General features: G+C 45.9%; 2 protein-coding genes across 2 annotated transcripts; one reads left to right on the top strand and one right to left on the bottom strand.

The window, feature by feature from the left end:
* Positions 1-152: 152 nt before the first annotated feature.
* sack1d (scaffolding CK1 anchoring protein D) lies at positions 153-4,947 on the bottom strand. Its single transcript, XM_086168398.1, has 4 exons — positions 4,178-4,947; positions 1,824-1,991; positions 1,559-1,683; positions 153-1,414 (listed from the first exon to the last, which is right to left on the bottom strand). Exons 1-4 carry the CDS (start codon positions 4,859-4,861, stop codon positions 535-537), a joined length of 1,857 nt encoding a protein of 618 aa, XP_086024524.1. The 5' UTR covers positions 4,862-4,947; the 3' UTR covers positions 153-534.
* A 3,148-nt stretch (positions 4,948-8,095) lies between these two features.
* On the top strand, positions 8,096-22,817 carry zhx3a (zinc fingers and homeoboxes 3a). Its single transcript, XM_086167799.1, has 3 exons — positions 8,096-8,434; positions 17,767-20,671; positions 21,182-22,817. The coding sequence occupies exons 2-3, from the start codon at positions 17,964-17,966 to the stop codon at positions 21,213-21,215; spliced, it is 2,742 nt and encodes a 913-aa protein (XP_086023925.1). The 5' UTR covers positions 8,096-8,434; positions 17,767-17,963; the 3' UTR covers positions 21,216-22,817.
* Positions 22,818-23,956: the final 1,139 nt, after the last annotated feature.

Below are 23,956 nucleotides of genomic sequence, written 5' to 3'. Positions count from 1 at the left end.
CTTTCTGTCATGTTTTACTCAGCTATTTATCCTCGAACACCGAAGCAAACGCATGGATTTTCTTTTTTCTTTCTGCCGCGTATATTTGACTGCAACATGGATGCTAAACAAATCAACGCTTGTGCAGCAAATGGATGCTTTATTTACTTGCAAGGCACAGTGAGAGATGCTTAAAAGGATACATTTGTTTGTCCCCAGCAGCTGCATCAGTAGATAGTAAGTAGTCTTAATCACCTCACATACTCATATTCATTAAACCCACATGGTCCAAACCGTATTATTGCACAGTGTATATCAAGTTAACATCAAATACAATTGAGAGGACATTGTGAGAAAAAAAAAGCTTCTAGGAAAGACCGACTAAAAAAATTAACAAGCCCACGGAGGAAGGAACAGCACATAAGATAAAGCAGAAATTTTATCCTCCCAAACCAGAACCATTCATTCAAGATAGGCGGGTCAAAAGAAACCTTGTAACAACAGCTTTGCCACTACCCACTGTAAGTCAAATCTCAAGGGGTAGCCAACAACAAACTAGTGTACACATCGAGCTCTTGGCCTTGTGCCCACGCCCGCATTTTCACCCAGCAGCCTGGGGTTTGGTCCATGCCCACAGTCTTTGTCTGCTCTCAGCCTGCTGGGAGTGCTGGGCCTCTGAGTCATGTTGCTGATGTCCGTTAGGTCTCGCCTCTGGGACAGGGTGGCCATCATGTGCTCCAGCTTGGAGCGGATGGCTGAATAGTGGTGCTGGCGCTCTTTTGTCAGCCTGTGGAAGCAGTCTTTTACAGCGCCGTCTGAATCTGCCAGAGCGGGGGGGCTCTGAGGGGCGGCGGGCAGAGTGATGGTCTGGGTCTGACTCTGGGTGTTAGCGGTGACGGATGGGCTGGGGTCGGCCACTTCTGAGAGCTGGGAGTCCGCCTGAGTGTCGCTGTCCGCGACAGACCAACTGGTCTGAGTGCCCGCGTGGCAGGACAGGGCGTCGGGGGAGACGGACTCCTCTTGGTGTGCCGGTAAAGGATCACTGGTGTCTATGTTCTCCGCCAGCATCTGGTTCTGCTCCGACCAATCCTCCCCTACGGTGGACTTGTTGGATGCTAGACTGCTTTTACGGCCTGCCTCTTTCGGGGAGGGTTGACACGAGGCTTGCCACTTTCGACCCGGTGTGCTAGTGAGGTACGGCGGCTCAACTAGCCTCTCCCTGACTAGGGGGGCCAGGCATGGGGAGGAGACAAGTGGGTTTTTGTTGAGCAGGTGCTCATAGATCCCGCTGTTTCGGATGCTCTGAGTCCCCCGTGGGTTTACAGGGAGAGACTGGGCATACAAGATCCGAAACTCCTCATCGAATTTCTCTGTTATCTGACCGGAGAGCTCAATCAGGTTGCTGCTGTTCAGTCTGCCGTCAGTCCAGTTGAATCTAAACATGGGAAGAGGCCAAATTCAGGTCTTTCTTTAAAAAAATATTCAAAACAAAACAAAAACAAGTGACTTTACAGTCTGTGAGTCTGGGACTGTTTGTTCTTTGACTGCGGGAAAAAATAATTAACACGTTGTTTGTTACCTGTATGAACCTGTAGCGACTCGGTTTCCATCAATCAGCATAAACCTCTCATGAACTCTCCCCGTGATCCGTGTTCCTGATCGCATGTAGTAAGTCGGCCCGGTTATGGTTCGCACTCTCATTTGCTTTTAGGGTTAAAGAGGAGCAGGATTGAGAGAAAGCGAGAGAGAAAACAGGATAGAAAGACAGGATTAGTTTTATCATATCCAAATGTACATATGATAAACAGTTGTCAGTTGTGTGCAAACAAAAAGAGAGCACATACCCGCAGGTCATCCAAGAAAACACCAAGATTTCTGCACATCTTGAGAAAAGCTGGAGCACTTGACTGGTCCAGCAGTATGTAAACAGGGACTTTGCGAACGGTACATGCCTCCTGAAGAGCCTTAAAGATATCTAGGTCCGTCAAGGAGTCCGAAACAATTGCGATCACCTGCAGAAAATATACGGCAATGAGATAATAGCATCCCTATGGCTGCAACATGTTTGACCCAGATGTAGCAACGCGCTTGTATTTTCATTATTATCATCAAATGAAAGGCCCTCATTCAAACAGATACACTGGCTGTAATTCGTGCGCTGATGAGTTCTCTATTGACTGTCTGTTACCATGGCAATACGTGGTACAACTTGGTCAGCAAACAAATGACTTTTATAAAACGAGACAAGTAGGTGCCCTGTCGGACTCGCCTGTATTTCCTTTGTTTTGAATCCTCCTCTTCACCGAGAGGAATGGAATTTCACATGCCGTCGTAAAGGCGCTGTGTTGAAGACTAGATACTCGCATCTCAAATTCACTGCTTCAGACTGGACAGATCCAAATGCAACTTTGGACATGATCAAACGAAAAGGTCATGGACGTGCACCCTTAATATGTATAGTCTATGTACCAGTATACTGTGTACATGCATGGGGGTGTTACTGCCGTCCTGGGCTTCCTCATACAATTACGGCGGTGCGCAATGTGTTGTTTACATCACAAAGGTGCAGATGATCTTTAGCGAAAACTCAAAAGCCGACGAGAGCCTTCTCATCCCACAGCGCAGGAAGGAGTGTTACCACAGCTCCTTTGTTCCACCAGCAGTTCAAACTATAATATTAGCAAAGCAGCGGCTGCTGCTTTCAGTCACAGCCCAAAAAAACAACACAACACACTATTAAGTACTATGTAATGACTCCTGAAAGCAGAACTAGAGATTCTGTTCTCGGGGAGCGGTACAAAAACTTTGAATTAAAAAAATGGGTTAAAATAAAAGGACTTGAGTTCCTAGCCTGTTGCAGAGTACAGAACTATGCTATTTAGTATAAGTATATGAATTACTGACATGTGTTTCAGTCATGCAATGAAACTTCATGCTCCAGTGTTGCATTTACATCACAACATCTGATATCAGTGGACATAACTGTATATTACTATCCCCTATATTCAAGCGTGACAAGGCCATAATGCAGCCATTTGAATCGTTTGAAAATACGGGTGTGAAAAATGTTTAGATATTAATGTGGCAATGCAGTGGATATTAATGTGGTTTGTGTACACACAAACACACATCTTGGGGACAGAATAGAGGAAAATCTGAACACTAAATTTAAGTCCACAAATGTTGTTACATCCCTTCTAGTAATAATAGCCCATTCATTTTCACAAATGTATTTATCAAGCGTAAAAATGCATGCATTCTCATCATAAATATTTTGTCTTAATGTCCGAATCAGCCATAAATCTACTCCTGTATTTCTTTTGTTTTCGCTGTTCATCAATTTCTCTGCTGTTTTGATCAGCTTGCACATATGCATTCTGTCCTGTGCCGCACACAGCTGGATGCTCCAGTAATAAATCCAGCTTCGAGCCCCGGGGGATTAATGAAGCCTGGTCTTGCCTGCACACTCCGTACCATCACCTTCCAGCTTTAAACAAAAAAAAAAAAAAAAAACAGAGCCCAGTGTTTAAATCCCTCTAATGAAAGGCAGCGTGCAAACGTTAATGGATGCGAGTGAAGCAAGTTGAGACACATCTGGTACACAGGCCCCTAAACAGCTGCAGATTCCCTTCATGCTGGAATGTTTGGGGCTGAAATGACAGCTCACACCAGGAACATCACCATGAATATTCATGGCCTGCTTTGGTTTGTTTTTAATCTTTTTTTTTTTTTTGGTCATTAAGGCTGGTAGTTATTTTTTTTCGCCCCTTTCTTTCTTTCTTTCTTTCTTTCTTTCGTTTTTGAATATTAAGATTTTAATAATCTTGAGCCTGATCCAAAACGCTCCGTGGGGGACCAAGTGACAGGTTTTAGGAAGATTGCTGCGTTGTTTTTTTTTTGTTCTTTTTCTTTGTTGTTTTTTCTCTTGACTTTTAAGAGACGGTTGAACTGAATCTACGGTTGGCACAGTTGGCACATCTGAATAAATATCAATTTGAAGAAGAGCCAATATTTAAAATGTCATTTGAGGATCACACACACACACACACACACACACACACACACACACACACACATGAAACGTTGGGATAACGGACACTTGTTACGTGTGTTTCTTGTATTGAGCTCTGTTGGATCAAGTGACATGTCGCGAACAGGTACAAAGAGGTCTTCTTCGTGGGTAACCGGTGGGGTGTACCTCTCTGGCAGTGTTTATCAATCGGCGGGCCGCCTCCTTGCAGCTGTAGATGCTCGCCCCTATTTCCCCGCTGGGCTGGAAGTAAGCCGTAGCTCGCGTCACTCCACGGTACGACCCGGCGGTGAAGGCGGGCCAGCCGATCTCCAGCACCGGGGGCTCCACGTCCGACACCTCGGGGAAATAGGTGACGGACGAACAGTCCATTGAACTAGCGAGCGACTGCTCCAACTGGTCGTCCCCGTGGACGGACGCGCACCGCGGGGGAACCGCTACGGCGGCGGCGAGGATTCGTTGGATCTCATCATCGGACAGAAAGTTGGGGATGTTTTCTCTTCGGAGGAAATCCAGGAAACTGTCGACCCCCGCGGACAGCAGCTCTTCCAGGGCCAGCCGGTGCCTCTCGTCGTACACCTGTAGGCCGGTGTCCACGACCCCGCTGTGTTTCGAGCTCACCCTCAGAGGAGAATCTTCCAGACACTGGGACAAGGCCATTTCCTCTTCGTTCCCGGTTTCCGTAGCACGTTTCTCCCGTTGCGCAGGTAGAAGGTGAACATTTGAACCGTCAAGGAGACCAGTTCGTATTTGTAGTTTCCCACCGCCTCTGCCTGCCGCGAAACCGCATTGGCTGTCGGACGGTCGCCGAACCAGAGAGCCGTAACCGGACTCGTCGACTTGGGCTGTCATTCTAATGAAGAGGTGCTCTGATTGGCTCGTTTGGATGCAAACAGGCCTCCGGGCACGCCCCCGCTATATTTCCCGGATACGGTGACACCGCAAAGAAAGCAAGAAAACAGGAAGACTAGGAGGGCTCACTCTGACGTTTTTTTTTTGTCTGAAGCTTTTTCTGCCGGAAGCTTAGAGCTGCGTTATTGTAGCACTCGCAAGTGATCGTGTCACTAAAACATTTATGATATTTGTTTCAATGTATGTGTCTGATTTCACTATATATTTTTTTTTAATTAAGCTCATCTATATTTGTAGCCTATATCGTCTGCACGCGTATGGTGTTTTGTTGTCCTTCTCGCGTTGTATATGCCTTTTGTTCTACATGTATAACCACTCAAGCACGGTCAAACCTTAAATGAACCTTAAAACAACAAAGTAGGCAATATGCGGTGCGCGCTCAGCAGGTAACCATAGCAACAGAAGGATGCTGTGTCCGATGGACCAATCCGATCACGGTTAAAACTCCCAACAGACAAACTTAGAAAGGTGCAGTGATTTAAGATTTTCATTTATCTATTTTTTTCAACATAGGATCCCCACACTTTTCAGACTCTGACACACAAATCAATTGCGCAAGTGTGTTTGTGTGCACGCGCGCTCGCCCGTACGTGCACGCGTGTGTATTCACTTATAAAAAATGTAAATACATGCATTCCGTATTTGCACAACTCAAATTGTTGACAAGTGGTAAGAGAAACACTAAATCAACAGAGAAGAATCTCTTCATAAAGCTCTGAATGTATCCAAGAAAATCTATCAAAAGAAAAATAAGATGGTGCACAGATTGTTCTGAGGCCTTTAATTTCCTCATTCATAACATAGTTTACTGGAACAATACAGGCTCAACCTGATAAAACCTCAATGCTCACCACACCCTCATCAAAGATAACAGAATGTAAACACAGAATGTAACAGCAAAAATTGAATTAAATGCATCCCCGTTACTTCGATTTGGCAGTCAGTTTATGTCGTAAAAATTTTGAGAATATTTGTGGATTTTTTTTCCTTTTTTTATTCACTTATCTGTACCAGATCAGGGACATGTCCCCTTTTTAGACAGGGCTTTGTTTTGACAGTGAGCGTGACTTTTTTGTTGATTGATAATGTTACTCACTGTACACAGCCCCAGGCAACATCTGAGCTGGACTGCATAAGAAAACGCATACTGGGCGGCCTATGATTTACCTACTTATACCAGCATTTGAGGTTACTTCTAGTCAGGCTTTTGATGAGCCCGCAGTGAAACTCCCCTTACCTGTAGGACGTGTCCGCTGTGTCTGTTTTGATGAATCTGCATTGTATCCCGAGAAATGGTAATGGCAGCTTTTTTTTGTTTTTTTTATAAGCACATAAATATTTCATTTAAAACTGGTTTGTAGCAAAATCACATGGCATTTCAGTACTTATCCGGATACACTGCAGATGGCAAAGTAAGAATTTATTTTACAAGGAAACATATTTTCAGACAATACACATGACAATAAACACTTTGAATCTTGAATATTATTACAAGTCAGACCATCATGAGTCACCAACTCAGATATAAATGTTCCCTTACATGTCACACAATAGGCATACCAGTACACATACCCACAAACACACACACACACAAACACACATACACACACACACACACAGACACACACACACACACACACACAGAGTGGCTTAGGGTTCTCTAAACTTGCATCAAAATATGTCGTGTCTTCCTATTTGCTGTCAAAAAATTCTCTATCATTATGTCTGTGCCATTTCCCAAAAAACCCATTGCTTTGAACCACTTTGATTGATTTATTTATTTTTACAAACTTTATATCCCACCTTCTCCTCACATGGCTGGTCTAGTTTTCAGGGCCTTTTCTCAGTGAACTTTTGCGTAACAACAGGGGGTCGCCGAGGTAACGAGGGCCCAGAACCAGATCAACCCTGTTACTCACAAAATAGGCCGAGCTCTGGGCCTTTTTGTGTGATTTTAATCCAATGGAATGACAGCAATGTGTTTTACATGTGTTTATGGAGCATGCTTTCGATGTGACAAACTAAGGTGCATCAATGCCTTTACGATCACCAGGCAACAATAAGTCAGAGTTAGATCTATATTCAGCCTGGCACAGGTTCAACCTACTGAGTTGCTCTGAGCATGAACAACGCCTCTCATACAAAGATCGAAACCAACTAAATTGTAACTCATGAAGCTTTCGTTACTTTCCCCTGAGCAGATATAGTCCCTGTATCGTTTGCAGCGGAGCTAGACAGCGTTTCTATGATGGTGCTTGAAACACATTAACACAAACAAACCAGAAATTGTGTGTCGTGACCTGAGATGATCCACAGAGCTTTCCGGCGTCAGCCTTGAACACAGCTGAAAGAAAATACCTCTGTGTGTGGGTTATAGCAAGCCGATGAGCCATGATTTCTGACACAGGACATTTTTTTTTCTTTTAACGAGACGTCACTGTAGGTCACAGGAAGAAAAAAAGGACGTTGCTACCAATTTGTGAACTGTTCCTTTAACACTCAGCAATGGCGGGCAATAAGCAGATACTCATGATATCGCAATAATAAATGGATTTAGAGACCTCCAAGTGGCAGAGCATAACCTGCATGCGTTAGAATCTGCAGAGGTATCATGTAACCTTCCCTTCTTATCATGTGAGAGATAAAGTTTTATGACACCTCTGCACTTTAAGGCCGGCTGCACTGACGATAATCGCGGCCAGGCCTCCTCATATATCGTCCAAATCCATGGGAACCCCCCCCCCCCTTACACACACACACGCACACGCGAACACAGAGCGCATCGGGTGAAGATTTCTTCACCATCCGTATTTGTCGGCGGCACATCGGCAGAGCTCCGTGCGGCTTCTCCTTCCTGCGCCCGGGGGGAGCCGCCTCCCGGAGCGCGTCCCTGTGATGACGTTGCACACAAGCGCCCATCTATACGTACACCCCCCCCACACACACGCACACACACACACACACACACACACACACACACACACACACAACTCTCTCTCTCTGTCTCTCAGGCTCTCATACACACACACACACACACACACTCACTCACACACACACTAGGATCTCATCCCCGCCCCTTTCCAAAATATTAGATGAAAGGGCTTTTGGATTTTGGATGACGCTCTGAATCACGTGTTCATCGGAAATACACTGGCTATAATTTTTTTTGGAGCCGCCTCGTCCTGCGCCGCCGACCCGTGGTTGGTTGTTTTTTTGTGTGTGCGTGCGTGTGTGTGTGTGTGTGTGTTTATGTGTGTGTACGTAGGGGGAGACCTCCTTACAGTGAGCGAGGCGGAGGGGTGGAAAGGTAATGTAATGTAATGTCATGTCATGTAATGTACCTTGCCGTGGTCACTGACGGGTTCACGCTAGTTCACCGGGTTCACTTGAGGAGAGCTCCCACCCCCTGCTCGCCTCCTCTTCGCCTCAAAGCGCCACGATCGGAGCCTATCCAATATTACCCATTTATACACTATTAATGTCGGATCCTGTTTTTCCTCGCCGACCGTTGAGGTAAGGACACTCTTCCGAGAAAAAAAAGAGAGAGTGTGTGTACGCGTGTGTGTGTGTGTGTGTGTGAGAGAGAGAGAGAGAGAGAGGGGGAGAGAGAGAAAGAAGGAGCCGATCGTCGCCGGCCAGGCGCGATCTCCGAAGTTGTTGACTGAATTTACGCCTCGCTGTTTTTTTAATATCGTCTTTTCTAGCGGCGCTGCGGTCCGAGCGGCTTTTATATCAAAGTCGCCTACGTATAAAATGGCGACAGTAGGTGGAGGAGGGGGTGGAGGGTGTTTTTTTGGAAGCGAGAGGGGGTAGTGGTGGTGGTGGTGGTGGTGGTTGGTGGTATTCATAAGGTTATAAAGAGTAGCCGATCGCCTTCGGGGAGGTGGGGGTAGACGGAGGGGGGGCACCGAAGTAGCCCCGGTGTGTCGGCTCACCCCCTCCTCCGCCGCCGCCACCACAAGCGACCCCGCCGGCGCTCGGATGGAGCCGGACGGCTTTGACCCATCAGCCGCGGCGGCGGCGACGGCTCCTCCGCCGGGCTCCGATTGCGCTCCTTCCCGCCATCAATGTGGCGTATTTCAAATATATATGTGTATGTATATATATGTACACACACATACATATATATATATATAAATAATATATATTATTCTTGCTCGCCGCCGCCGTGCTTTTTTAGTTGTGAGGGACTTCTGAACACAGTTGCCATAGCAGGCTTATCCACCCTCCACCCCCTCCTCCTCCTCCTCCTCCTCCTCCTCCTCCACCCCTTCGAGTCTATAGACGTCCGAACTGCACGCCAAGTATCCGCTTTCATATCGATCGCTGGCAAATGTCTCCCTCTTGCCCGAGCAGAAAGGTAGGCCTGTATCTGTATGCACAGGACTCTTTTTTTTTTCTCTCTCTTTCATTTCCTCCTCTTCCTCCTACCAACATGTGCTGTTGCTGCTCGGCTATCTCTCTCTATTTCTCTCTCTCTCTCTCTCTCTCACGCACACACACACACTCACAAACACACACACAACCCCAAATAACTCGCCTAAACATACATAGTTTTTAAGTAGAGCCTCTCCATTTCCACATATCTTGCCAGCTGTGGTCGATCAAATGGCTATTGTGTTGAGAAATATCAGTCAGATCCTCAATCGGAATCTGAATATTGCCTCCCCTCCCAGCTTTTGACTGCCATGTGTCTCCCTCTCTGCTCTGGGGGGGGACCTCTGCTGACTAATGTTGCCTCTGTGGATCACATTTGGATCCAGTGTTCAGAACGCAAGAGAGAAACCCGAATGAATCATGGCAGCTCGGCCAGTGAGACAGGCGTGATTCACTGGCAAATTTTTTTTGGAATGCACTTTTCTTTAAAAAAAAAAAAAAAGAAACGTGTATGCTTGTTAGTATGTAATGTCACGGGAATGACTGTGCAAGACTTTATAACACCCCCCCACACACACACACACACACACACTCCCCGCTCCCCCACCCCCAGGCCACTACCATCCTCGCTGTTCGGACACCGAAGGAGTTGGAGCCCCCGTGTCCCTCCGATGTGGTGGGCATTTCGAACCCCGATGGTTCATTTGCAGGCGTGCTCGCTGACCGGGAACACAAAGGTCAAACCGGCTCGTGCTGTGCGGCTAAAACCAGCAGGCGCAGTCCGGCGAGTTTGGTGTGCGCATGTGTGTGTGTGTGTGTGTATGTATGTGTTCAGGATTTTTTTGCTTTCCAGCAGGACGCTTGCACCGGGGGAATGTCAATTCCCTTTGTGGGTCCCTGGGAACGCTCCTCTGTCTCCTTCCTCTCTAATGAGGCCAGGCGTACTGGCTTTCATCCCTCTCTCTCTCTCTCTTTCTCTCTCCCTCCCTCTCTCGCTCTACAATTAGGCGCAGCTCACAGTTTTTCGTTATGGCCACAGCAGCGTCTGTATACAGATACGGGGCCAAGACTGTCCCCCCCTCCCTACCTACACCCCTACTGCAAATCAGCATCTGCACATTCCACCCACCTCTCCTATACCTGGAACTCTGTTCTTTTCTGGATTTGGTGTTCTGTATTTAAGAGCACTCCCACAGCTCCAGATGAATCCCCCCCCCCCCTACTTCGCCAGAGAATCCAGAGGAGGGTCATATGGTCATGATTTACAGATTTTGCTGACATGGACTGTATAGCATTCCTTGAGTTCAAAGAGGAAAATCAACTATCTAATTCCAACCAGATCTAATTTCCTGCCATTTTTTTTTTTTTGTTTAAACACAAACAAGCATTCATGATAGCAGCATACCTCATGATCCTCGCAGAACATTTTCCGAAACACAATGCCGAGTCCTCTTGTTTTTTTCCCACCAGAGAGGTCGGCTTTTTTTTTTTTTTTTGAACAGGTTCACTTTCACGGGGGTCTCTCGTCCCTTTTATGGGTGGTTTTTTTTCTGTCGTCGGGCCAATGCAGACGACGTGATATCTTAGTGGCTTAGGCCACTCAAAAGCCCAATCAAAACGGCTTGTTTTGCCCAGTTCCAATCAATTTTTGTGCATAGAAGGGGGCTGGGGTGAGGGTGGGGGGGACAAATGGGGAACCCCACCATTCCCTGTCCCCGTTTCCCCTATTTTTTTTCTGTCCTGTGCAAGGAAGGTTGGTCAGCAGGAGCGGGCATTGCCAGAGGAGGCTGCGATGTCAGCCATTTTAGGATGGACGGTACAATGTGTAGCACGCCGCCATCTTTCTTCCTTTTCTTCTTAAGTTGCCAAATGAATGCCTGTAGTCTTGGCATAAGAACTGAAGAAGTTATTCATCCAAAGTGATGTAAAAGGAGGCATGACTCAGAATTTTTTTTCTCTGCGCACCATGGTTTATTTGTCTGTCATTCAGCTGGGCCACAGATCGAGGGGTTTACAGAACAATGTTCGGTTTTTTTTTTTTTCGCAGCGAGCGCTTTACCCGTAACACAAAACAGCAGCGCGGCAGAGATGCACGCCCCGACGAGTAGAAGTGTGTCACTGTAACGCGTCGAGCCGGCGGGTCTCTTGCCTTGACCCGGCACGGCGGCAGGTTGTTTGCGGTCTTTCGCAGAGCTTCGGCACTAATGTACAAACAGAGCGAGCGGGGCGCGGGGGGTTCGTGTCGCTACAACTTGGCTGAGAAAGAAAAAGCAAAGTTCCTGCCACGGACCTCACCCGAAGTCGCCTGAAAGAGACTTGAACCATGAATGGACTCTTCAAAGATGCCTTGCAGGCCGTGTGGATTAAGTTTGTCCTGCACCGGATGCTGTCCAAGGAATTCAGTGTGTGTGTGTGTGTGTGTGTGTCTTGAGGTCGGTGGGTGTGGGAGAGCGAGTCCGCTGTGTGTGTGGCATGGTGGGCAAGGGGAAGAGAAGGGTTGCCATGGCGATGTTAACACATGAGTGGCACCACCGACTGGTCTCCCAGTGGACGAGGCTGCAGTGGTGGAGGTAAGGGGGTGTTTGTGCGTGTGTGAGGCATCGGAGAAGGACGAGATGGCTGACAACACCTGCGTCTCAGACATTCAGACACTAATATGCACACAAACACACCCATGTTGGAGGGGAGGGAGGAAAAAAAAAAAGCTCGCGGAGGAGACAGGCAAGACTCCAGAGCCGCGTTGTGTCCTCAGCCGGACAGACAGCGAGGATGCGGTGGACTCTTTTCGTCTACCAGTCTATTAGCGCCGTGCTAATGACCCCGATAACTCCAGATTGTTTTTCAGCACACGTAACACGGCCAGACACTTCTTCATTTCTATTCACATTAGTCCGCCGTTTGACGGACACGGGAGTCATGCAGACGAGCAAGAAACAGAAATGATTCGACAGTCGGCCGCCTAAGCGCTCCCACTGCTGGATTACGTTTCCTTTATAAATGAGCCGCCATTGTTCCCAATCTCTTTTTTTTCTGTGCAAGACAGTAATTGCTCTCTGTCTCTGGCTTATATTTAGGTGTCCAGCTGATCCACTCACATGACGTTAATCTATTTAATGGACATTTGGCAGAAAGTGTTCCCTCCAAACAGTCTTTTTTTTTATCATTCAAACGTCAGGGGACCCCCCCTCCTCTCTTCCACAGCCCCCGAGCAGACATAGGGGTTCTTTCTTTTTTGGGGGGGGGGGGGGGGGGGGGGCTGATTTTATTGACTCTGTGGAAAGGCGTGGATCACTGTCAAAGCAAATTACACGCAAAACAAATGTTGTCACAAGTGAGAGAATTTATTCCATCTCTCTCTCTCCCCCTCCAGCTCCTCTGCAACTGTCGCATCAAGAGACTCCTTGCCAGTTATTCAGTTCAAAGAGAAATATTTCAGAACGGTGCAGGTGCTAAATGTTGTGGAGGTGAGGAGGGAGGGTGCGAGTGTGTGTAGACGCCTGCCTACGAGGTGTCAGCAGGGAGGAATATTCAAACAGCACCGCCTGTCATTGTCATCAGTCATCCTCTCACTGTACTCCCAATAGTCTTGAGGTTTATCTTTTGTCCTTCTCCACATTCTTATTCATGTGACGGGCGGTGCATGGAAAAAAAAAAACACCGATCTGTGTTCAGTAACGTCAACTGGAGGTGACCTAACAATCTGGGGAGTGTCGGACTCCGTTGATTGTTTTGAATTAAATTTTAATGTCTTGCAGCCACTTTGCAGCCTCGCCTCTCGGTCCACCGGCGGCTGATCGCTGCGCGTCGGTTGCCACGTTTTTTTTTTTTTTCCCCGCGTTGTAATATTGTAATTACTGCCGCAGTTTATGAGGTGACGACGAGTGTACGCTTTCTGCCGTTTTATTCAGTCGGCTCTGCCGGGAGGAAGGATTCGTTCGTCCATTCAAGCCCGAGGAGAATACGATCAAAAATGAACGAGATGTAAATATAATATTGTTATGGAAATGACAGCGCGCAAACGGGAGGCCCCTCTTTTTAAAATCTTAAAGCTGCTATTAAATCAAGCGGAACGTATAAACCCCATCAGAATTTAAACCTGGTTTAATCCTATTTGTTTGGAAACGCTTTTTTCTTTTTTCTATTTTTTTGGAAAAGTTGAATGGTTCAAACGCGATTTGGTTCAGCGAACGAGGTCCCGCGCTCGGCGACGCCGGTGTGGGTGTTCGGTGTTCGGGAGAGCCGCACCTGAGACCTCTTTTGGCCGCACTTTCCTTCGTTTCGCACCCGGTGGAGGATCAAATCTCTTGCGTGATGGAAAAGAGTCCCCTCCTCCCGCAAGAGCCGCCGGTGCGGGGAACGCACGGAGGGAACGCAAAGGCTGGATTTTGCAGAGGCAACTGTGCAGCTGCCCGTCTGGGAAACCCTTGTTCATGTGTCTGATCGCACGTCCCAATTGCGAGATAAAGAAGCCCTATTCTTTTGATAGGTGACCTGATTCTTTATGTAACCTTTCTTCAACTTTTTTGGCTTTTTTGTCACAGAGGAAGTGGAGTGTTTTTTGTTTTTTCCAAGGAAAGGGAGCGTCTGTACTGGGCCTGTCCGGTCACAGACTGGCTTCCCTTCAAGGGACTGCCATACCAGTTAGTGTGCCCCCCCCACCATCACCAGCAGTACCCAAATAACCGTCTCCCATCACTTTACTCTTTATCTGGCTCACAGCCAGCCCTGCAAACCAAATGAATCACTTCAGCACCGGCGACACATAGTTTTTTAGGTTCTGTAAAGCAGCAGTGCCCAACCTTTTTATTATTGAGCGGGAGTGGGGGGTGTTTGCAATGTAACCAGCGCATCATATCTTCTTCTTCTTCTTCTTTTGGCTTTTTCCTTCAGGGGTCGCCACAGCAAATCAACTTTCTCCATCTAACCCTATTCTCTGTATCCTCCTCTCTCACACCAACTACCTTCATATCCTCTCTCACGACGTCCATAAATCTCTTCTTTGGTCTTCCTCGAGACCTCTTGCCTGGCAGCTCCAATTCCAGCATCCGTCTACCAATATAATCTCTATTCCTCCTTTGTACATGACCCAACCATCTCAGCCTGGCTTCTCTGACCTTCTCTCCAAAACCTCTAACATGTGCTGGTCACTCCCAAAGAGAACCTCAACATGCTATGCACTTTTAATAACTATTAAATGCAAACCAATATCAACTCACCATAATGCAGAATCAGTGGGAGCCCTGAGCTTGTTTCACTTCAGCTAAAAAGTCCCATCCATGGGTGATGGTTGACGTTGACTTTCGAGGTCTGTTTCTTATGTTCCTTCGTGTTTTGGCCCCTCAATAATTGTTTTTGCTCATATTCACATTTTCTTTCTTTGACTCTTTTTTCCCAAGGGCTCGTCTCGTAATACAGAGTGCTTGGTCTATACGTGACGATGTAGTTTGGAGTGTTCTGTTGCTTCTTTGGCTGGCCCTGCGAATCATCTGTTACAATTAACCTGTGGTTTAATTAGGACTCTTGGTATTTTCCTTAAAATGCAAGTTTTCATTTTGACGGCACTCTGAGACTCTTCTTGTGTCTGAACGTCGGTTCTTTCTTTCTGTTCTCTAAATAAGCTCTCTTGTGACATTTGTTTGTGGGCCATTTTAGCAAGAGGTTAGCTCGCCTACTTACTTGCCGAAAAGCCCAGTCAAATGACGGAGTCAAGTTGCAGTAGTGAAGCACAGGCGGAAGTGCCTTTTTTCCTTTTCTTTTTTTCTCCAAAATAACTTTATTTCTTTGCTGCCCGGCACCGAACGGTCCACAGCCTCTCGCTTTAAAATCACTTTGCAGTCCTCGTACAGATTTTCGAGATGTGCACGACTCTCTGCAGCGTGAATGGTTATTTCAAATCCTTTTTTTTCTCAGTGGAACAAACTCTGTGAATGCCATGTCCTCATCAGGGGTTAATCGAGTGTGCTGTCAGAGGATATCATGACCTGTCTGGCGGCAAAACATACAGCACATGCTCATGTCTGGATGCAGTGAACCGGGATTACTGCGTAAGATGCTGGTGACCCAGTTTTTTTTTGTTTGTTTAGTTTTTGTTTTGTTTTGGGTCTGAGAGCAGCAACCATCAGTAATAATGAAAAATAAAAGATACAAGGAGCGTGTCACTGTCTGGGATCACTGTGCACTGCAGTCATTTGAGGGTTTTCATTCTGGAACAGGGTTCATCTTTAATTTATCACCCAGCCGGCCATGCTGAACGCACACGTGGATGCAGTGAAATGAAAAGTCTGTGAAAGAGCTTGTCGGTGTGTACAAATGGAGCATGAAGAAAGAAAAGAGAGCGCTGAAAGTATGTGAAATTATTTTCTTTTGTAACAAGCCTCACACAGGTGTCGTGGTATGCTGGTTGCCGTGGTCGGAATTGTGTTGTCGATGTTCTTTTCTGAAGTGATAAGCTGGCAGGAGGAGGTAAAGCCTGACTGATACGGAGAGATGATGATAGAGTTTTCAGCAGCGTGTCACACTTCAATGCCTCCTCAGTCTCTGAAATGAAGACAGGCGCAATGTGAACGGGGGCCTGTGTGTGTGTGTGTGTGTGTGTGTGTGTGTGTGTGTGTGTGTGTGTGTGTGTGTGTGTGTGTGTGCCATAAGTTCACTCAGAGGGCAGAAGGTGAAGAATTAGGTCTCAACCTTGATTTTATTTTTATGAATTTTTTTTTTTTCCACATCCTATCATTCGATGTATAACCTAATCCAGTCCTGTTGTCAAGGTGGTAGTGACCAGGGATTTTAGTTGTGGGAGATTTTTATTTATATTCGTGTTGTTCAATACTGCAGAGGCTCATTGTTCACTGTATTATGCTGATTTGAGCATTTCACAGTTGGCGTTTCAAGTGGGGTGTTACAGAAAAGAGACGCTTGCGTGAATGAGGTTTGCTAATGGATTTGTCCATTAATTAATTTGTATATTGTGTGTGTACGCATGTACTGCTGCGTGTGTGATATTAGCCTGTATCCGATTCGTCTGGAACCCGTCATTGCTTTGTATCCTGCAAAGTAATATTTGCTTTACAATATCAGACCGGGACAGAGGAGCATGCACCAGTTTTATGCAAAATATTTGAATAGTTGGTAATTATTGGAATGAAAGTAAACCGTCCTAAAACAAACTGGGCTGGGAAATGCAAAGCCAAACTATATAAAAAAAATAAAATAAACGAACCACATTTTGGTTCCGTTTGTTTAGGCTAAGCAAGATTTATTTTTCTAAGGAAAGAATATTTGTGGATTTTTATATTATCAAATTTCTCAATAGAAGAAAATGTCATTTTGGGTGTGTGTGTGTTTCGAAGGGAGATGCTCATAATAATGATAATTTCTATCCTTGTGCGGATATTTGCATATTTAATGTCAGCGGACAATATGAAACAGCTGGAAAGGTATCTTTCATGTGATGCTGTCAGTATGAAGTGGTGAAATAGATCCCACTCAATTGGTTCAAAATCCCCAAGGTAGTGTGTGGACAACGTTTATTCAGCGGTAATAACTCTTGTCCATCAGGGAGGCAGGTGGCATCTGGCAACAAGGATCCGAGCCCTTTAAATTACATTTATACGGGATCCACCTCAGCCTCAAGTCAGAGTGACAGCCCACAGTATAATTACACATTTTTTAATATTGTGAGGCTTTTTTCTAAAAATAATTCTGTGGCCATGTGCCATCAATGAGGAGAGAGCCAAACCTATGGCAGCAGTGAATGAAAATGAACAAATATCAGTGAGATTAGACTGTCATTTCCAGTCGTGTTGATTTTCATGGTCTCTCGTTTGAATTTGTGAAAGTAAAAACAAAAATGTGACAGCTAGACAGTAGCCTGAAAGTCCAAATAAATTGGAACCCTGCTCTGATTGACTGTGTGTGTGTGTGTGTGTGTGTGTGTGTGTGTGTGTTTTTGTACTACTCCTTAGAGTTGCTTACCAAGGTGCCTTCCTTTGTAAATTGCCTTGATATGTATTTCAGGGCAGCAATTTTGATATCAGGCCATTATTTATTTTATGACATTTTGAAAAGAATTCTGATGGATAACATCTACTTTAAAGTTGTATCGGAATTGAGTATGAACCCTTTTTCATTACAGTATAAGGCGATAGACGTGCTTTTATTTTAAGAGGTGTAATTACTGAGAAACACCTGCACTTTTGGTGCTGAATTTCCAAATAAGCTCACACCAGTGTGTCATTGGCAACCGTCTTTGTACACCTTCACTTTACATGCTATGCATATACACTTCTTTGTCTTCCAACAAACAATACAGACCTAACACAGTCAACCGCACAAAGGTGAAAGAATGCTTTATTTCCATGTATTCTACCCTTTTATATTTAGTGCACTGTAATGTATTTTAGTTAATCTGTTACGAAATAAAATGTGGGCTGATGTAGTCACATGTCTTTTTTTTGTACTCTCTCACTTAGGTTGGCTGGGAGCTTTTAAAGTTGTCCATGTGACAAGAGTCCTACAGTGGCAGAAGGCATGAAGCAAATCTGTGATAGCATAGTGGCTGGTTCATGACACTAAACTCCATTCAACCCTCTCCACTATCCACCCGCCCTCGTTTCTCATCATACCGGACAATCAATCACTCGCTCTCCCATCCAAACGAAGCTGCACAATGGCCAGCAAGAGAAAATCCACTGTACCCTGCATGATACCATCCAAATCCAAGCATGTGCGTGAGGAAATCATACTGGGCTCACTACCAGAACTCCTACCGACGATCCCAGAAGACAGCATCCTCAGCATCTCTGGAGAAGAGTCCGGTCATTTCTCTCAAAGCTACTCCAAATCGAAATGTGGCAATGAGATACAGAAAGGAGGTACATACAGCTGTCCAACATGCTGTTTTGAGTCCAGAGATTTAAACTACTTTTTGGATCACATGCACAACTGCCACTTAGACTTCAGGGCCCAGCCCACCTTCTACTGCCTGAACTGTGGTGTGTCGGTCATCCGCTTCGAGGCCCTGGCTCTGCATAATGCTAATGCCCATCCTAAGATAATGGATGGCTTGATAACCGCTTCCTTAAGTGTCAACAAAAGGGAGGGTGTGACAACTGTGGAGCAAAGCCTCTTTACGGACAGTGGGGAAGACCACAGGGAATCTGGAATCTCCCTCACCAAAACACCAATTGCAAAAATGATGAAAGCCAAGGGAGAGCAAAAAAAGATTGTGGTATCTCACACTGTGGAGGTACGGAAGATAGACACTGGCAAGGATGTAAACGCCAGCATGCTGACAAATGTGCCTGAACTCCAAAACGGGGCCCTCAGTGTTTCTGGTGCCCAAGCTATGCCGAGGACCACTGTCACCCACCTGATTACTACGACAGTGGCCAACCAAGTCTTTCACCAGCACACTCCCTCCCTTTATGCTCTCCCCTCATCCAATTCCAATAAAGACCTTCCAAAGGTGATGATCCCCCTAAGCAGCATCCCAACCTACGATGCCGCCATGGACACCAGCAGCTTTCTCAAGACATCCTTTGGTAAATTTCCCTACCCGACCAAAGCCGAACTTTGCTACTTAACAGTGGTTTCAGAGTTCCCCGAAGAGCAAATCAAACTGTGGTTTACCGCCCAAAGGCTAAAGCAGGGCATAAGCTGGTCTCCAGAAGAGATAGAAGAGGCCAGGCGGAAGATGTTCAACACTGTGTTCCAGGGGGGAACACCTCAGAAGCAGCCCGACACACAACGGTACGTCAATCACATTGTGCACACTGTCACAGCCCATCCAGGCTCAAAAGGACCAAACTTAAAGATGGCCAAAGTTCCCTATGGCAGTATGAAAACCAGACCTCTTGGAGTCCTGGCCACACAGGGCAGCCTGTCAACTAACCCCAATGTCACAAGGGTCTCGTATTCTACTCCAATTCTCCCTCAGAAGTTTCCATCTGTAGTCCGAACCCCACAGGTACTGGCCAAGAATATCCAACCGACCGCAGAGCCGGAGAAGACCAATGGTCTCGGCCTGGAGGAGGCTGGAAGCAGCGGTTGTGTCAGTAACACCACCAGCAGTCGAAGCAGCAGTAGCAGCAGTAGTTGCAGTAGTAGCAGCAGCATCACCAGCTATTCCAACAGTAGTAATGGTGGTGAAACTGTCACGAAGAAACTGACGAATAGCAGCGGCCTGACCAATTGCGTCAACAGCATCACCACTTGTTCTACCCACATAAGCAATAATCACGAGCACGGCGTTGCTGACACCAATGGGAAACTGCCAAATATCAGTTTACCGCCTGGACTGGAGGGTTCAAACAATACCAAGAGTCAAGTGATCATGAGCAACACCAGCAAATCCACTATGTCCTGTAACAATCACAACAGCGGAGGCGTCAATCCACAAGAGCAGGCAGATGCCACAAAGGGCACTCCTGCCGCTGACTTCATTAACTACAGTCATGTGACCAACAACAGCAGTATTAATAGCGACTCTCCCAGCGCTACGTCTAAAGACAATGTCCCTAATCTGAATCATGCCAGCAAATCCCAAACAGACAGCACCAGCACCACCGTCATTACGAAAAGTAGCCTCTCGGTTTTGGATGAGGGTAGATGCACCAAGGAATTTCCGATAAAAGGTTTGTCAATCTTACAGCAACTGATCAAGGAAGATGACCCATTTGCGGCAGACAAAAGCTGCCCGGACCTGAAAATTGACCCCATCAAGATTAACTTCAAGAGGATGAAGATGAACGATACGGAGACGAAATCTGAGGTCTTACACCAGGAACAGACGTCTGAAATGGCTGAAGTGTCTGCCTCTCAGCCGCCGTTCTCGCCCTCCTGGGGCAACAAGAATCCCCAGCAGCTGCACATCCTTCGGCAGGTTTTCTCAAGCACGCGCTGGCCCAGCAGCCAGCAGTATGAAGAGCTGAGCCTTCAGACGGGCCTACCCAAATCGGAGGTGGTGCGCTGGTTCAGCGACAGCCGGCACAGTCACAAAAACGGACAGCTGAAGTGGCTGGAGACCTATCAGCGACCGGTCTTCGAGTCGGACGAAGGGAAAGCTCCCGCGGACGCTGAAACCGAGTCGCCGAGGGGCTCGCCGGCTGCCAAAAAGAAACTTGTTGAGCAAGACGTGAACAAACACCTGGCCGGAGAAGCTGGGCTCAACTCAGGGCAGCAGGTCGTATGGCAGGATTCATACGTGCCGCTGCTTGGTCTGATGGGGTCCGAGGGGAGCGGCGAGAGAGGGAAGGTCGACGAATCGTCACAGCTGGGAGTCCTGCAGGACTCCTGGTCGGAGAGGGCGGGTGACCACCAGCAGCCCGGAGCCGCTCAGTCATTCATGGAACAACAGACTGACGCCAATCAGCCCAGGTACCTTGTCGCAAAGCTTAGTATAAAGCTGCTAAATAAAGACGTCCGTCTCTCACGCGTTGCCTTGTGATACTCGGACGTCTTTCGACAACATGTTAAAGTGGAGAAATGAAAAACAATGTGAGCCACGAGGAATGATGAAAGCGTGACAGCCCGTTTGTAGTCAGCGGCGTATGACGTACAGTAGAAAAGTGGCAGGAGAAGTGTGTTCAGATGCTCGCGCCGAGGAGGCCGATTCAGGCAAACAAAAGGTCTGTGTTTAAAAAGCTATTTTTAGATGAGTAGGAGTCTAGCACGTTGAATTATAGATTTAGAGTGCATACTAATACATTTAAATAAATCATGACAGTTGTGAGTTAACCTTGTAAATCCGGATTTCCATAATATAAGTATATATCAAAAAAAAATACAGGCAGAAGTGATACAATATCAGAGCTTTCTGACCAGGTCCTGATCATTTGTGCATTTTTGTGTCTGTCCCTGTGTTTTTGTTTCGTTTGCTCCCGGTAGGGATGGGCTGAGAATGGAGCTGCTGGAGGTGTGATGAGGTCGGCCCAATCCCGCCAGAGGAGCAGGCGCGAAAAACCCTCGCGAGCTCCTTGCGGCTGCATTTCTGCGAAGAGTGTTCCTAATGACAGCAAATGTGATTGTAGCTGGACCGATGGACTCTGACTGTAACTGTGAATACCCCCCACCCCCTCCCTTCTCTTCCTCCTCCTTCTTCTTCATTTGCCATCACTTCCTGCCATCGTCAAAAGAAAGAACTTCTCACCTTTGAGTCCTGTGATGTTTAAGCCTTTCATGCTTCTTTTGTGGTTGTGTGGGGAGGGTGCACAATGAGGTCAGTATGAGGGATCAAAGAAAAGAAAGAGAAAAGACGCACACCGACTGGAAAACTGACTTGAATGAGCAAAGATAGGATAGGACCGAGAGAAATCGCTTGTGGGTCAGCAGGAGAAATATATATATATTTATATATAAATATATATATATCCGTGTGTGTGTGTGCGTGGGCACGTGTGTGTGTGTGTGCGCGTGTGTGTGTGTGTGTGCGTGCGCGTGTGATTGAAACTGCACTATAAAAGATGGTTCATACTGACTGAATAGATGAAAGATGTGTCAAAGAAATGTTATTGTTGGCTTTGTGATATTTTTTACTTTTTTTAGCAACCAGTACTTCAGCACTGCCTTGAATTTTACTTTTTCCGTTACCTGTTTCTATTTACTCTTCTACAGTCACTGTAAGTCCAGATGCAATCAAAAACACATTTTATTTAGATCTGTATAAATGTTGGTGATCACTTTGCTGTTCAGCTACACGCAAGAGACTATATTCAATGCACTAATGAAGACAGCAGAATCACACTGCCCCACAGTAAAGGTATTGACAGCTCTGTTGAGATCAATACACTACACTGCCCTGCAAACTGAACAGAGACAGCCTGTCACGCTAACGTTGCCTTACTCAGCTCTGTCCATGTGTTTCTATGACCTGTCTGTCCATCACCTTGCTTTCCAGCTACTGTGCTGTCCTAATGAAAAGAAAAAAAGAGAAAAAGGAAAGAAAAAAGAAAAAAAAAAAAACATGCCAGTGCATCGATGGTCACTGTTGGTCTATATCTGTGAAAACAATCTTGTGCTGCTTTCTGTACACTTTGAGATGTTTAACTTAAAGCTGTAATTGTATCAAATATTGTTACTGGCAAAATGTTGTTGAAAGCAAAATTATCAATTTGATCCCCAAACACTGACAGAGTGAGATATTGTGCTAGCTAGAGAGCCAAATGAGGAGATCTTTGCCCTCCTCTGAATTTTCTTGTGTTTATATAAACATACAGTCATTACAAGAATCCTATTAAGCTGCATCTTTGTCAAGCTGCTAATAGCTAAGAACGGTGCTATACCATCCAAAGTGAAATTGGAGGTGATCTCCTACCAGCAGTGTATGCACTTGTGTCGAATGTTACAAATTTATTTTGGTTTGAGATAAATGGAATCTGGACTTACGGTGTTATGATCACTTAAAAAAAAAAAGGAAAAAGAAAAAAAAAAAACTTTTATGAAATAGTCTGATCATAAAGCACTGTTGTATCATCCTTTCTACACTTCTGAATCTTTACAGAATAAACCGAATACTCACCAAGCAGGAGCGTTGCTTTATTCCACAGCGGACCATACACAGGTGCAGTTTGCGCTGACTCAGAGGGCTCACCAAGCCCCCGTAGTAAGAGGTTCATGCAACACACTGTATTGGAATTAGTAATAAAAAAAAGGCAACTACTGAAGAAAAACAATTTAAATGCTACCTGGAATGTAGCAAGTTTTCCCCCTTGAACATAACCAATAGCCATTACACGGAAGTCTGCATAACCTGACCTTAAAATTGGCACCTTCAGAACACTTATTTGCAAATTGGGACAGATACGCCTTAAATTTTTGCAAAAACAATCTCGGAAATGAGCTAGAAATCAACCAAAACCCATTGGTTACAATTAAAAGTATTAAAAGCTGCCCTGCCCCCACCCCAAGTGACCAAATTATGTATTAAATGTTCTTGTTTGAGCGCATAAATGCTGGGTTCAGATGCTGTGGCTGAAAAGACTTTCCTTTGTCTCTTTCTTTTAAGAAAAACAAAAATGTTCATGTACCTCTCAGTTTGCACCAGGCTTGAGGAATTATTGCTCGATGCTTAGTGTATGCGGTGAAACAAGTATGCAGCCTCACCTCCTGGCGATAAGATAGAAATACAGCCAAAAAAAAGAACTTGAGATTCAAAGTCTTCCATTTCAGAAGTTTCTCTTCAAAAAAGGGAAAAAGAGTTACCGAGTTCCAGGTACACACACAGACACAAACACACACATGTGGTGAGCAGAGCTTCTGCAAAAAAAATGGATAGTTTATTTAGGGAAAAGCTCTTCTCGTGAGTCATGAGGTGAAATCCTCCGCCGCGAATAAGGAAAACCTGGAGCAGCATCTTGACAGGAATGTAGTTATAAAGTTTATTCGCTCAATGGTTTTTCCATTTGAGGTGGTAAAATCACTGACCTTTTTTATTTTAAACAAGGAATTGTTTAGTTTGTCTCTAATGCCACAGGGCTGAGCGTTTTCTGTAAGCCCGTCCTTCTTATGATTAGGAGAGAGTATGTTGACGTAGCAAAATATGAGGATTGCCAACTCTGCCAAATTCTCCACAGCTGTTGGTCCAAAAAAAACTAGCGCCGCCATGAGAAGGGCCATATTTTGAAAGTGAGAGAAAACACACGGTCAGTGACAGACAAAAAAAAA

Source organism: Fistularia commersonii, chromosome 21 (assembly GCF_037954325.1).
Source record: "Fistularia commersonii isolate RoL2024-O1a breed Wild chromosome 21, RoL_Fcom_v1.0, whole genome shotgun sequence".
In the NCBI taxonomy this organism is placed as follows: Eukaryota; Metazoa; Chordata; class Actinopteri; order Syngnathiformes; family Fistulariidae; genus Fistularia; species Fistularia commersonii.
Note: the sequence above shows the minus strand (reverse complement) of the source record. Positions and strands in the feature narration are given on the sequence as shown.